A 14852-nucleotide genomic window follows, 5' to 3' on the forward strand; every position below is an offset into this window, starting at 1 on the left:
GGAGATGCCATCAAAGGAGAAGAGGTGGCATTCCAGAAGGGGTCCAACCCCTGACAAAAAAAAGGCAATCCCACCCACCACCTCCTCCTCCAGGACCAGGCACTTACTCGTAGGGGCGGGCCACCGCCATATTGCCGGGAGCTGCCAAGCGGAGAGATCGGGCTAGCTGCCTTTCCAGGCCTCTTGTGAGTAGCGTGGAGAACTCCTGTTCTTCTGGGGGGTCCCTCACCTGCTACATCCCCCCCACCCCAAGGGGAGCAGCACCAGGGCAAGGAAGCGGGAGGGGAGGGAGCAGGAGGCAGACATGGATGGATGGGAGAGAATGACACAGAAATTGAGACAATTAGCTAGTTGCTTAACAGGCGCCACTTGGAGAGGGAAACAAAACGGAGGAGTCAGATCAGTGGTTTGTTTGAGAGCAAGGTGTGGAGTTTGTTTTGTGTGGACTCTGGGAGATAATGGCTTATTTATGGCAAAGAAAGGGGAATCTCCAAGGACAAAACTTTCGAGAGAGCAGAGGACAGCGACCACCTGTTGAAGAGTGTCCTAAAATGTTCATGTTTGTTCTGTAAGCACATGAAACTGTGCACTGCCCCTGTCTATAACATTTTCTTTGGCCATATTTATTTACAGTATTTATATTCCACCCTTCTCAGCCCACAGGGGACTCAGGGCGGATTACAATCTACATATACATGGCAAACATTCAATGCCATAGACACACAACATATATAGACAGACACACAGAGGCTATTAACATTCCAGCTTTTGATGAGGGTACTCTGGCCACCAGGGGAGCTGTCGCTTTACCGTCCATTTGTGACACTGATGAAGTACTTCCTCATTCTTTGCATGCTTGCTGGAGATTTTTATGGTGTTAAAATCTGTAACAGACGTGGTACCTAAATTTCCTACTTGACAGATGCAACTGTCTTTTGGGCTGCAAAGGTCGACAGCAAGCTACACAAATTGGTCGAAGCTCACTCCGAACCAGGCTGGCTTTGAACTCATGACCTTTCAGTCAGTAGTGATCTTAATGCAGCTGACTCCCAGCCAGCTTCGCCACAGTCCCGGTGCATAATAATAATAATAATAATAATAATAATAATAATAATAATAGATCTATAAGGTCTATGCTTAAACATATCTTTCCACTGAGGCTTTTACAGTGATATCTTGACACCACTCACTCCCTATCTTTGCACTTTCCAGATATGTGGGGCTGCCTTTGGCCATGCTTGCCAAAGATGGCTGGAAGATGATTGGAACATATCTGGAGGGCACCAGGCTGGTAAACGCCAATCTACACCAACAATTCCACCATATTGTGCTCAACTGAGACCAAGTGTATGGAAATAGAAATGATGGTAGGTAGATACTAAGTTGGCCTGATCAAAATTTACCCTTACTCTAATATCTGCAAGTGGGGGAGAGTGAAGGGTGGAGTGAATGGATCCTGAGCAAAGCAAAATGTAAGATTAGGATTAGAAGCAAAAGGAAATGAGGATTTAAGATGAGAGCCACTCATTGGCAGGTGACTCCCTTCCACACAGAAGTCCCACGATCAATTCTGCTACTAAGGAAAGCAGCAAAGAAGACAGCAATTGGTATATTCCACCTTCATGATTAGAGCTGGCAAAACCTGATCCCATGACATTACCACTTCTTCCTTCTTCTCTTTCCAAAACTTCATCCCTCTCGTAGCACCTTCATTTCCATCTCTTAATCCCAGTGTCGTGTCCAGAGCAACTTGAGAAACTGCAAGTCGCTTCTGGTGTGAGAGAATTGGCCGTCTGCATGGACATTGCCCAGGGGACGCCCGGATGTTTTGATGTTTTTACCATCCTTGTGGGAGGCTTCTCTCATGTCCCTGCATGAGGAGCTGGAGCTGACAGAGGGAGCTCATCCGCATTCTCCCTCAGATTCAAACCTGCAACCTGTCAGTCTTCAGTCCTGCCAGCACAGGAGTTTAACCCACTGCGCCACCTGGATAATCTCTGATGATCCTTGCCTTCAACTAATTCTTGCTGAAATCAGCATGGAATATCTGAACTAAGAGACTCATTCTGATTGGTGGGGACGAGAGAGAGGGCCTTTTCGGTGGTGGCCCCTCGACTCTGGAACTCTCTCCCTAAAGATATCAGACAGGCCCCAACTCTGGCAGTCTTTAGGAGGAGCTTGAAGACGTGGCTGTTCCAGTGTGCCTTCCCGGAATAATGATCCCATAGCACTTTGTCCTCCAAGCACTTTATATTTTTAGGTCTGCTCGTATGCCCCTCCACAAACGCCACTATCACCTTTTCGTCCATGTACCAGCATTATTCCCCATTTTAACTTTACATTTGGCCTTCCCGCTGTTTTTAATTGTGTGTTGTCTTATTGCTAATGTTTTCATTTAATTGCTTATACTGTTTTGTTGTTATCATTGCTTGTACTATTTTATTTGGGCTCGGCCTCATCTAAACCACACCAAGTCCCTTGGGGAGATGGTAGCGGGGTATAAATAAAGTATTATTATTATTATTATTATTATTATTATTATTATTATTATTTCCTCCCCATTGAGAAACTACTACTGTCCTTTCCTGTTTTTTTGTTTGTTTTTAATTCTTGGCCTCTTGAAGCTCTTTTGCCTTCAAGTTGAGATCCAACTTTTTTTTGTTGTGTCAGGAGCGACTTGAGAAACTGCAAGTCGCTTCTGGTGTGAGAGAATTGGCCGTCTGCAAGGACGTTGCCCAGGGGACGCCCGGATGATTTGATGTTTTTACCATCCTTGTGGGAGGCTTCTCTCATGTCCCCGCATGAGGAGCTGGAGCTGACAGAGGGAGCTCATCCGTGCTCTCCCCGGATTCGAACCTGCAACCTGTCAGTCTTCAGTCCTGTCGGCACAGGAGTTTAACCCACTGCGCCACCGAGATCATCTGTGATGACCCTTGCCTTCGACTAATTCTCCTTGCTGAAATCAGCATGGAATATCTAAACCAAGAGTCTCTTTCCTCCCCATTGACAAACCAGTACTATCCTTTCCTGTTGTTGTTTTTTAATTCTTGGCCTCTTGAAGCTCTTTTGCCTTCAAGTTGAGATCCAACTGATTAAATGCTTTTTGCAGTCTGTATTTTTCTCACTCCTGCCATAGTTAGTTATTTATAAAGCAGTTTTTAAGGAGTGTTTGCAAAAAGGTAAGGAGCCATGTTAGACATTAGGGAAAGCATCCCTAGCATGTGGAAGAGGAAAGGACGCTACTAGATTGATACAGAGGGAGAAACAAAGCCAAATTTGGAAAGAGAGGGAAGCAAAAAAGCCCAGGGTGCAGTGCAAAGAGAAACCAGAAACCACAAGTGCAAAGGGCCGCAGCCTCCCCTGGATGTTAAGAAGGAAGCAAAAGTGTTTCTGAGAGATAATAAGGAGCCAGTCCAACAGAAACGAAGAACACGATCAAAGCACCCACACCAAATGGATTACACGGGCAGCAGAATTTTGAACAGAAATTAAACATTTAAGGTGGGAGAGCAGCAGGAGGAAAACAAAACACCATGAGAATCTCAAATAAGAAATAATTAAAACCTAAGGCAAAGGTGTAAAAGGCAATTTGAAAACATCCAAATAACTAAAAGGCATAGCTCTATAAACAAAGACTGGCAAGAATTAAAAAAAATAAACACATACACAACATAACACACACACGGTTGCTTCCAAGCAACATACACTCTTAGTTAAGTTAGGAGAAACAAATCCTTAATAAGAAAATAAAAAGGAATAAAGAGGTGATTTAGAAAGAGCCACTTTAAATTCCATTTTATGCAAATTGATGGATAAACAGTTTCAAGTGCAACCATTATACAAAAGACAGAAATCATGGAGGAGCATCCACTTATGGTCTGTGTACGAATATGCGGATATGAGTGAGAGAGTCTACAATCAGGATGAGAGTGAAATGTAGCAATGTACTGTCGAAGGCTTTCATGGCCAGAATCACTGGGTTGTTGTAGGTTTTTTCGGGCTATATGGCCATGGTCTAGAGACATTTTCTCCTGACGTTTTGCCTGCATCTATGGCAAGCATCCTCAGAGGTAGTGAGGTCTGTTGGAAGTAGGAAAATGGGTTTATATATCTGTGGAACGACCAGGGTGGGACAAAGGACTTTTGTCTGCTGGAGCTAGGCGTGAATGTTTCAACTGACCACCTTGATGAGCACATCAAATCACCTCTCAACAAAAAAAGATTCCCTCAGGCACTTCCAAGCCATTAAATGCTAATCAAGGTGGTCAGTTGAAACATTCACATCTAGGCTTTCATGGCTGGAATCACTAGGTTCTTGTGGGTTTTTTCGGGCTATAGGGCCATGTTCTAGAGGCATTTCTCCTGACGTTTCGCCTGCATCTATGGCAAGCATCCTCAGAAGTAGTGAGGATGCTTGCCATAGATGCAGATGAAATGTCAAGAGAAATGCCTCTAGAACATGGCCTTATAGCCCAAAAAACCCCACAAGAACCTATTCACACCTAGCTCCAGCAGACAAGTGTCCTTTGTCCCACCCTGGTCATTCCACAGATATATAAACCCATTTTCCTACTTCCAACAGACCTCACTACCTCTGAAGATGCTTGCCATAGATGCAGGCGAAACGTCAGGAGAAAATGCCTCTAGACCATGGCCATATAGCCCGAAAAAACCTACAACAACCCAGAAATGTAGCAAGTTTAGTCTAATGTTATAAATATCTGATAACTCAGAGGTACACAAAATAGAAATTTGCAGTCTTCCCGGGGAAGAGAGGGGCAATTTTGGGGGGTCTAGGGGAAACTTTTCTGCTACTAGTGTTCTCCTGGAACCAGATAGATTCCCATCAGTGGCCCAAAGGTGAAGGGGGGACCAACCTGAAAGTAACCTAAATTTCATTATGGCTTTGAAAAATGGTGCACATATAAGATAATAATGGAAATAAAGGAAGGAAAAACAAAAAACAACATCCTCAAGGAGGTCTGGGAAGAAGATTTAGGGATAAAAATAAATGAAACGGAGTAGCAACAATTATGGAGGCAAAGACATCTAAAAAAATTATCAATAAGGGTTAAAGAAAATTACTAGAAGTTAATATGGAAATGGTACCTAATACAGAAAGAATAGCAAATATAAATAAAAACTACTCAAAAAATTGCTGGAGAGGATGCCAAGAATCAGGAACATATATACATATGTGGTGGCAATGTAAATATGTAAATAATTTTTGGTGAAAAGTATTTAGAGAAATAGAGAATATAATGAACATTAAAATAGAAAGAAGTCTTAGTATAGCTTTATTATCATTATATGGTAATAAACAATTAAAAAAGAGGTTTTTGCCTTGGCGATACATCAAAAGGCAAAAACCTCAATAAAAATTATTTTAAAAAATAAACAATTAAAAAAGAGGATAAAGATGTGATAACAAACTTTTAACAATAGCAAGACTTCTTATAGCATGGAATTGGAAAAGAGAAATAAATATACAAACAGAGGAGTGGTACAAGGAAGTATGGAGATTGGCAATAAATGGTAAGCTTACATGCACTGTATATTAAAAGTTAAAAGAGGTATATGGAAACAGTGATTTTGACGATGTATGGAGAAAAATTATTGAAAAAGGATTTAAAAAGAAAGACGGAAAGTTACTACCACAAGAAGAATTGAAATTTTGGACAGATGATATGTAAAAGCTGTGGCTTGGGAGGGGGGGGGGAAGGGAGCACAGTGGTGAAGGATAGACAATATGTATAAGCAGAAAAATAACAGTAGATGCCAAAAGTTAAAGTATGGTAGGTTATATTGAATAATATGTATCTGCTGTAAAATAAACAATGTATAACCAAAAAAAAAAAAAAATTAAAACCTCAAAAAAAAAAAAAAAAACCCCGATGCACATTTGTTTTTTTAAATAAATGTGAAATACCATCCATGCTCCCGGAGATGCAATTCACAAAACACACATACAATTTGTTGTTCTGTGTTTTTTTTTTTTTTTGCCAGAACATAAATTGTCTGGAAGAGTAGAATCAAGCCTAACTTACCCCTGCTATAGTGCAACTATTTGTGTTCCCTTGAATATGTTTTTAAAAAAACTGGGATGGGAGCTGTGCAGAAGTCATTGATACTATGTATGTGTTTAACTGTTAGAGTATATGTTTGTGTTTGTAACAGTAGCCAAAACTAGAGTTATCTGGTTTGAATCCACAGTGAGCGTTGCCAAGGAGACCGGGCAGGCTAGCTCAGGAGAGTGAGGAGTGGGCGGAGCCAAGCAGAAAAAGTTATGTGCGTCTTTGGGAAAAGGGGCAATGAGTGTGGAGGCTTGAAAAGCCTGGGAGAGAGGTGTGTGTGAGCAGCTGCAGGTCTTTCAGTCTAGAAGGGCTGAAGAGAGAAACCTGGCCAGTTTCTTTAGTCAAGGAAAACTAAAGGAAGCTTGTTAGGATCCCTAGTCAAGGAAGGACTAGAGATCAGAGATTTGATCAAGGAAAGATCAAATTGGAAGGCTATTCATAGTAGGAAACATTGTTCACTAAAGAGCTTCACCTCAGTAAAAGTTGGCCACGAGCTGTGTTATTTGAAAGAATGGACTGTATTAAAACCAAGTGAAATTCAAAGTTCTATAAGTTATTTAATAGCCTGCAACCATACACTTTGTACACAATAAACGTGTTATCTTTTGTTAAAAACCATCTCATCTCATCTAACCTGCGTCTGTAGAGCCAGATCTCATCGGTGATACCTCAAATACCTCACGTTGGTGGCAGTTACCTTAATTTACAACTAATAATTGGCCTCCTCTATAATATATTCTTATACACAATTGAGGCCTGAGATTAATTCCCTCCATAATCATCCACATCTGCAGAATTGGTTCACACATCTTCTCAGGAGCATACACCTGGATCTGTACTTTCAGATACTCAGCATTCATCAGCTGCTGTTGTTGATATAGATGTATGAAAGGTGACATTATCTAAATTTTGATTTTCCTTTTAAAGAATGGCAGCTACTGGAAAGTACTGCAAAGGGGCTGTCTGAACACAACTGGCAATGACTAGTCAGCCTGCTTTTCCACCATCCCTGCAATGAATCTCAAGGGGACCATGAAATGGTTGATGGAGAATTGCTTTCAGCTTCTCATAAAGGGCAGGCAAACATGGCCCTCCACAGAAAAGGATGTTAATTTTGGTTTTTATCAGGTTCTTCCCCACTTCTCTACACAGATATTCATTTCCTTACAGTTCTTCATCTCCAGAGATAGAATCATTAGTAAAACAAAAAGTGTTAATGGGTTTAGATAATTTTTAAAATACAATATTTTTTAAAATATATCTTAATCCTTGTGTGTAGAAAGACAGGACATTTAACTGTTAGCTTTATGTTAAGTTGAATATTAAATCTAAGTTAAATGCCTGCAATACAATCCTAGCAAGAATGAAGTTCGAAAATGCTACCCATGATTGATGATAATGGTGATGATGATGATTATGATTATGATTATGATGATGTTGATGACTGATTTCCCTGTGCATCCCAGCAAATATTCCGCATTTTTTTCAATTTTCTGGGACAGATTAAGAATCTCCGTTGCAGTGCTTGGTGTAAAAACACTTTACGAAATTGAAAAGAAAACCAAACTACTACTTAGTCGTCCTCACTACAGGAAGTTCAAAATCTTTTAATCTTGAAAGTAACTAAACTATCATAGAATTGATTCCGTCTTTAGAACTATCTTTTATTTAATGAATAACCTAACTATTCACTTAAATGTGTGTGTATTTTAGAATTGGTGATATTTTAGCATTTTAAATCTCTGCATGTTTAAATTGTTTTAATGATTGTTTTAATTATGATAAGCTGCTCTGAGTCCCCCCACCCAAGAGGTGAGAAGGACAGGGTATAATGCTTGAAATTTATTAAAAACTAGCCGTTTCCTGCCACGTGTTGCTGTGGCCCACATGGGGGTTCTGTGTGGGAGGTTTCGCCCAGTTCTATCGTTGGTGGGGTTCAGAATGCTCTGTGATTGTAGGTGAACTATAAATCCCAGCAACTACAACTCCCAAATGTCAAGATTCTATTTTCCCCAAACTCCACCAGTGTTCACATTTGGACATATTGAGTATTCATGTAGAGTTTGGTCCAGATCCATAATTGTTTGAGTCCACAGTGATCTCTGGATGTAGGTGAACTACAACTCCAAAATCAAAGGACACTGCCCACCAAACCCTTCCAGTACTTTCTGTTGGTCATGGGAGAACTGTGTGCCAAGTTTGGTTCAATTCCATCGTTGGTGGGGTTCAGAATCCTCTTTGCTTGTAGATGAACTATAAATCCCAGCAACTACAACTGCCAAATGACAAAATCAATTTTGTCATTTTTTTTTTGAGTGAAGGACATACATTGGGTTGTTAGGTGTCTTGTGTCCAAATGTGGTGTCGATTCGTCCAGTGGTTTTTGAGTTCTGTTAATCCCACAAATGAACATTACATTTTTATTTATATAGATGTATGTATTTGCTTCTATGTATCTATCTATACATGTGTGCATGTGTGTGGATCGAGACGCTCTGAAGAACCTCATCCCAGTATATATTGACTTAAATACAGTATTCTAAAAGCATCAGATCACACCTGATTTCTTCTGGCCTAGCAGTTTTGATATAAGACTTCATAATAATAATAATAATAATAATAATAATAATAATATCCACTTTTATTTCCCACAATGCCCCAACATTATTAACTTCTGTCTGGGTCATCATGAGGAATTTACATGGCAGCCAGATACCCAGTTGTCCTCCTCCCATTCTAAATATAAGACTACCAGAGTCTATTTACAATTAGTGCGTCCATATGACAGCATTTTACTCATAGCCCTTCAAACGTTGGGCTGGTGCTGTATGGGTGTATGCACACATATGTGCAGACACAGACTCATGCAGACTGAAGAGACGTCTGAACATTAGGAAGAATTTCCTGACTGCGAGAGCCGTTCAGCAGTGGAACTCTCTGCCTCAGAGTGTAGTGGAGGCTCCTTCTTTGGAGGCTTTTAAACAGAGGCTGGATGGCCATCTGTCCGGGGTGCTTTGAATGCAATTTCCTGCTTCTTGGCAGGGGGTTGGACTAGATGGCCTATGAGGTCTCTTCCAACTCTTATGATTTTATGATTCTATGACATTTCATGCCTTCATGGAGCAGGAGGCATGACATAGTGTGCCATGAAAGCCTCTTACCTGAGCCACACTTAACTTATCAAGGGAACTGTCAACGCAAGGCAAGCCCATCACTGGAGCACTGGGCAGACTTTCAGGAGGGGGTGCTTTCTTGGTTGCTGGTGGAGTACTCTGGAAATTGTTGACCACACAAGTCACCTGCCACAGAAAAGGGGTAGGAAGCTGAAACCATGTTGTTCCCACTCCCAAGCACACTATGCTCAGTGTGCCAAATAAAGCCCAATATCAAGGACCCACCTTCGCATTGCAATGCATCTCCTACTAATCATTGTCTTCCTTTAGGACTTCATTCCACAAGTGGAGGGAAAGTGGGGAAACTAGAAGGAACTGTCTTACCCTGTGCCCTCTTTCTCCATCTTCTGGGATGACCAGCTATCCCATGTCCATTCTGAGTCAATGTCTGTCTTTCCCCTGCTCTCTCCCACTTTCTCCCACTTTTCTCTAGCTCCTGAAGATGGATTTAGGGCTTCTTTTCCATGTGTTGTGGAAATGGAGCCCCACGGAGTCCAACCAGAAGAACCCTAATGTCATGTGATGAGACACCATTTCCAAATTGCATGGAAACTTTGCTTTGCTTTGGCTTTGGCTTTGGCTTTGGCTTTGGCTTTGCTTTTGCTTTTGCTTTTGCTTTTGCTTTTGCTTTGCTTTGCTTTGCTTTGCTTTGCTTTGCTTTGCTTTGCTTTGCTTTGCTTTGCTTTGCTTTGCAATGCATTGATTGCATTGCATTGCATTGCATTGGAGTGCATTGCATTGCATTGCATTGCATTGCATTGCATTGCATTGCATTGCATTGCATTGCATGGAAATAGAGCCTTAAACTGTGGAATGAAGTCCTTGATCAAATGATGAGGGAACCTCTTTCGGCCAGAGGCTAAGGGCGTATTCAGATGTAACAAGAGGAGTGTCATCTCCCCACTTCTCTCCATTTCTAGAACAGAGTCCCACAGAGCCCATCAAATGATGCTGGGCAACTTCCAGAAGTTCTAGCAATGGAGAGAAGCAAAGCTCAGAGTAGTCCTGGAGGAGTTGAGTATTTACCGGACTCCTCATTGAGCAATGCGAGGAGAAAGAGAGGAAAGACAAATCTGAAAGAGAAAATGGCATGGGAAGGCAAAGGATGGAACCTGATGAGTGGGAACAGAGTCTGATGGTTCCCTCTGTTGTCCTACACTGTTGTCCCATATTTTCCCCCACTGATCCACACTTTACCCCTGCCCATCTGATAAGGTCCTTGGATTAAATCTGCAAATGTAGAGGGATGACTTTATTTTGCCTCTGACAGATTTGAACTTGTTTTCTATCTGACCTTTCTCCAAGTCAGCTCTCTCTCTGTCTTCCAACCAGGGTTTATGCCAGGGGTCCTCAAACTTTTTAAACAGAGGGCCAGGTCACAGTCCCTCAAACTGTTGGAGAGCTGGATTATAATTTGAAGGAAAAAATGAATGAATTCCTATGTATATTGCACATATCTTATATGTAGTGCAAAAAATTTTTTAAAACAATACAATAATTAAAATGGAGAAATTTTCAAACAAATATAAACTTAATATTTCAATGTGAAGTGTGGGTCTGATTTTGGCTGATGAGATAGGGTTGTTGTTGTTGTGTGCTTTCATTTCAGACTTAGGTTGACCCTGAGCGAGGGCCGGGTAAATGACCTTGCAGGGCTGTATCCGGCCCTCGGGCCTTGGTTTGAGGACCCCTGGTTTATGCACTCTGGCATCCCCTAGTAGACAGTTTTCAAGGACCTTCAATAAACACAGTGGCCACTTACCAGAAAGGCGGCAATGGCCCCACCAGTAAGGAAACCTGCCAGCACATCGGACCAGTGGTTTCGGTACTCGGCAACCCGCACGACGCCCACCAAGAAGGCTGGACATAGGAGCGACAGGCACAAGGAAGGCTTGGCTAAGCGGGAACCCTTCAGCCGGAAAACTAGGGTGACATACATCTGGAGAAAGACAGGAGTAGAGAGTTGGAGGAAGCAACAGGGTTGGGGGCTGACAATAGAACTCATATTTCTTCTCTGAATTTATGAGGGTTGAATGAAAAGTAATGCCTCCACCTTCGTTACTTGGGTTTGGATTTTTTTTTTGTCGTGTCAGGAGCAACCTGAGAAACTGCAAGTCGCTTCTGGTGTGAGAGAATTGGCCATCTACAAGGACATTGCCCAGGGGATGCCCGGATGATTTGATGTTTTATCATCCTTGTGGGAGGCTTCTTTCATGTCCCCGCATGAGGAGCTGGAGCTGATAGAGGGAGCTCATCCACCTCTCCCCGGATTCGAACCTGTGACCTGTCGGTCTTCAGTCCTGCTGGCACAGGGGTTTAACCCACTGTGCCACCGGGGGCTCCTACTTGGGTTTGGATGGGAATATTTTAATAAATCGAATGCAGAAATAAACCTTAGAATGTGTGCTCTTTAACTACCAGTATTCACTTTTCCAAATAATTACCAGACAACTGGATAATTTTCTGCCAATGATGAACAAGTTTTCTGAAGCCGTCACAGAAGACACTCTGTTTCTGCAACCAGCACCTCACAGCATGACTGACCATCTGCGCAGGGTTCCATACTTCGCACTTTAACAACACAGCAGTTCAATAGTAAGGCTTTCTGCCAAAATGCAATTGTAGATGTGGTTGTTCCAGTGTGCCTTCCCAGAATAGGAAACTCATAGCATCATGTCCCAATTGCATTTTACTAGAGATTTAAGATTGTCTGCACACCGCACCTATCTCCAAAAACCTAACCATCTCACCTGTCGTGTTCAGCATTTTAAAATTTTAATCATTACATTTGGCCCGGCCTTAGTCATGGTGTTATTGTCTAATGTTTATTGCTATTGTTTTAATGTTTATTGTTTGTTTTATGAGTTTATTTATTGTTGTATTTGTTATGCTGTTGTTTTATTGATGTGTTGGGCCTCGGCCTATTGTAAGCCACACCGAGTCCTTCGGGAGATGTTAGCGGGGTATAAATAAATAAAGGATTATTATTATTATTATTATTTTGTTCATTCGTTCAGTCGTCTCCGACTCTTCGTGACCTCATGGACCAGCCTACGCCAGAGCTCCCTGTCGGCCGTTACCACCCCCAGCTCCTTCAAGGTCAGTCCAGTCACTTCAAGGATGCCGTCCATCCATCTTGCCCTTGGTCGGTCCCTCTTCCTTTTGCCTTCCACTTTCCCCAGCATAATTGTCTTCTCTAGGCTTTGCTGTCTCCTCATGATGTGGCCAAAGTACTTTAACTTTGTCTCTAGTATCCTTCCTTCCAGTGAGCAGCCGGGCTTTATTTCCTGGAGGATGGACTGGTTGGATCTTCTCACAGTCCAAGGCACTCTCAGGACTTTCCTCCAGCACCACAGTTCAAAAGCATCGATCTTCCTTCGCTCAGCTTTCCCTAAGGTCCAGCTCTCACATCCGTAAGTTACTACAGGGAATACCATGGCTTTGACTAGGCGGATCTTTGTTGCCAGTGTGATGTCTCTACTCTTTACTATTTTATCGAGACTGGACATTGCTCTCCTCCCAAGAAGTAAGTGTCTTCTGATTTCCTGTTATTATTATTATTATTATTATTATTATTATTATTATTATAGAGGAGAGTCTACTGAGCAAGCCAGTACCTTCCGCATACCAGTACTGCCATCTGGTGAAGAGTTATGAAGGTGGAGGCATTACTTTTCATTCAACCCTCGTCACAATAACAGACCATCAAAATTAATGATGTGCACGTTTGGCAATCCATAAGTAGCTACAATATGACTTGACAATTAAAATATGGTATCTCCCCATAGGAGGCTGGATGGCCATCTGTCAGGGGTGATTTGAATGCAATATTCCTGCTTCTTGGCAGGGGGTTGGACTGGATGGCCCATGAGGTCTCTTCCAACTCTTTGATTCTAGGATTCTATGATTCTATGAGGCTGCTTGAATTTTAAAATCACGGAAGGAGGACTACCTCCTATTTCACTTCCATCACAGGTATGTTTGGAGATGACATGGAACGAGACTTCTTGATGACTGATTCCAAGTTATGGATTCCCTTCTTTATGATGATATGTTGACTCCATTTCTGCTCTCTTTAAAGCATCATCATTATGTTTTCATGGCTGTTAACACTGTTGTAAACCAATGTTTACAAAATAATTGCATATGTAATGGTTTTTAATTTTGTTTCATGCCTTGTTTTAACTGCATTCTTTATTAATTTACAATGTAAGGCACTGTGGGAGAAAGGCAGGATATAAATAAAAAATAAAAAGCTGAGAACAAGTGAATTGCCAAGGAAGAGCTAGTGTTTTCACATGGGAAAGAACTGTCAGGGTCTCAAGTTTCATGAGACATCTGCCAACACAAACAACTGCATTGGTCTTGCTGTCAAAATACAAAGCTAATTGGAAACTTATCTGTCTCCATCTTTCCTGCCTCGTTTTTAGCACTCCTCTTCACACAACATGGCAGTGAAACATGGAAAAATGAGCTGAATCAAACTGTGCCTGTAATGTTAATGGAACATGGTGTACAATGAAGGACTCATGCCTATCCTCCACGTGATCATGCCTTAGCAAACAGTGTAGGAAGCAGGGTGAGGACATCTCTCCAACACCTGCATGAGTAGACTTCCACTCCGAGTGTTTCTATGTATTACCTCTTTTGCATATTAAATCCATATCGTGATTGAGGATCCAAAAAGTTCCCCAAACTTTTGTCTTTACTGTGTAGCATACAATCCCCACAATGTTTGGGGATTCTGTTTGGGAAGGATCTCACATTGGCAGGATCCAATGCAGTGTTGGAGCAGTGGAATAAGATTGCAACTTGGTACGAAAGGGAAGAGAGGACAGAGAACCTGTGGCCTCCAAATGTTGTGGGGCATCTTTTCCAACCCTTCCCAAATAGAAATTGTGAAGACAGAGGCGACCCTAGGTAATTTTCAATGGTAAGCAAACAGTATTTTGGTGCCCCCGCCCCAACCAATCATTGATATATATTTTCTGATCGTCGTGGGAGTTCTGTGTGCCATATTTGGTGCAATTCCATCATTGGTGGAGTTCAAAATGCTCTTTGATTGTAGGTGAACTATACATCCCAGTAACTACAACTCACATATGTCAAGGTCTATTTTCCCCCCAAGAGCGCCTCAAGACTGCCCCTGGGCAAAATCAACTATACTGCGAAGGCTTACTTTGCGTAATGGGTTGAGCCGCCCCTGTGTGAGGATTGCATGCAACACCACGTGGAAGGACACGTTCCTCACTCATGCCTCAATGTATCCCTACCCTTACTTGGTTTCACTAGCCTCATAACAATTCCAGCAGACACTCCTGGGAAACAGTGATGGTAATAGGAAGGAATGAGGTCTGCCTGGGACAAAAATTGCTTAATCCCCGCTCATTGCCTGGCTGTCAGAAGGCTGCACAAGATACTCAAGTGAGATGTCACACTTTTCTTTGTAACAACAATGCTTAGCCTCCAAAATCATTTCCTTTGCTTTTGCAACAGAAGGCTGGATTGACTCCCTACATTTTCTATGTATCCACCAGAGGGCACACGAGGCCCCTTCATGAGTGTATTGTAGGATGAGAAAATCTTAGTGGTCCCTCTTCTTTTG

General features: G+C 42.0%; 1 protein-coding gene across 4 annotated transcripts in view; it reads right to left on the reverse strand.

Annotated features, from left to right (window-relative positions):
• Positions 1-14852, reverse strand: part of PLPPR2 (phospholipid phosphatase related 2) — a 53002-nt gene that overhangs the window by 8961 nt on the left and 29189 nt on the right. For 3 of the 4 annotated variants that reach the window (XM_067464042.1, XM_067464043.1, XM_060763559.2), the window contains 3 exons: positions 11010-11186; positions 9236-9373; positions 108-232 (listed from right to left, as the gene is read on the reverse strand). In XM_067464042.1, coding sequence (XP_067320143.1) covers positions 108-232; positions 9236-9373; positions 11010-11186 — 440 coding nt within the window. The remainder of the gene's footprint in view (positions 1-107; positions 233-9235; positions 9374-11009; positions 11187-14852) is intronic. The other variant, XM_067464044.1, reaches the window with a different exon arrangement.

Source organism: Anolis sagrei, chromosome 2, assembly GCF_037176765.1.
Source record: "Anolis sagrei isolate rAnoSag1 chromosome 2, rAnoSag1.mat, whole genome shotgun sequence".
Classification (NCBI taxonomy): domain Eukaryota; kingdom Metazoa; phylum Chordata; class Lepidosauria; order Squamata; family Dactyloidae; genus Anolis; species Anolis sagrei.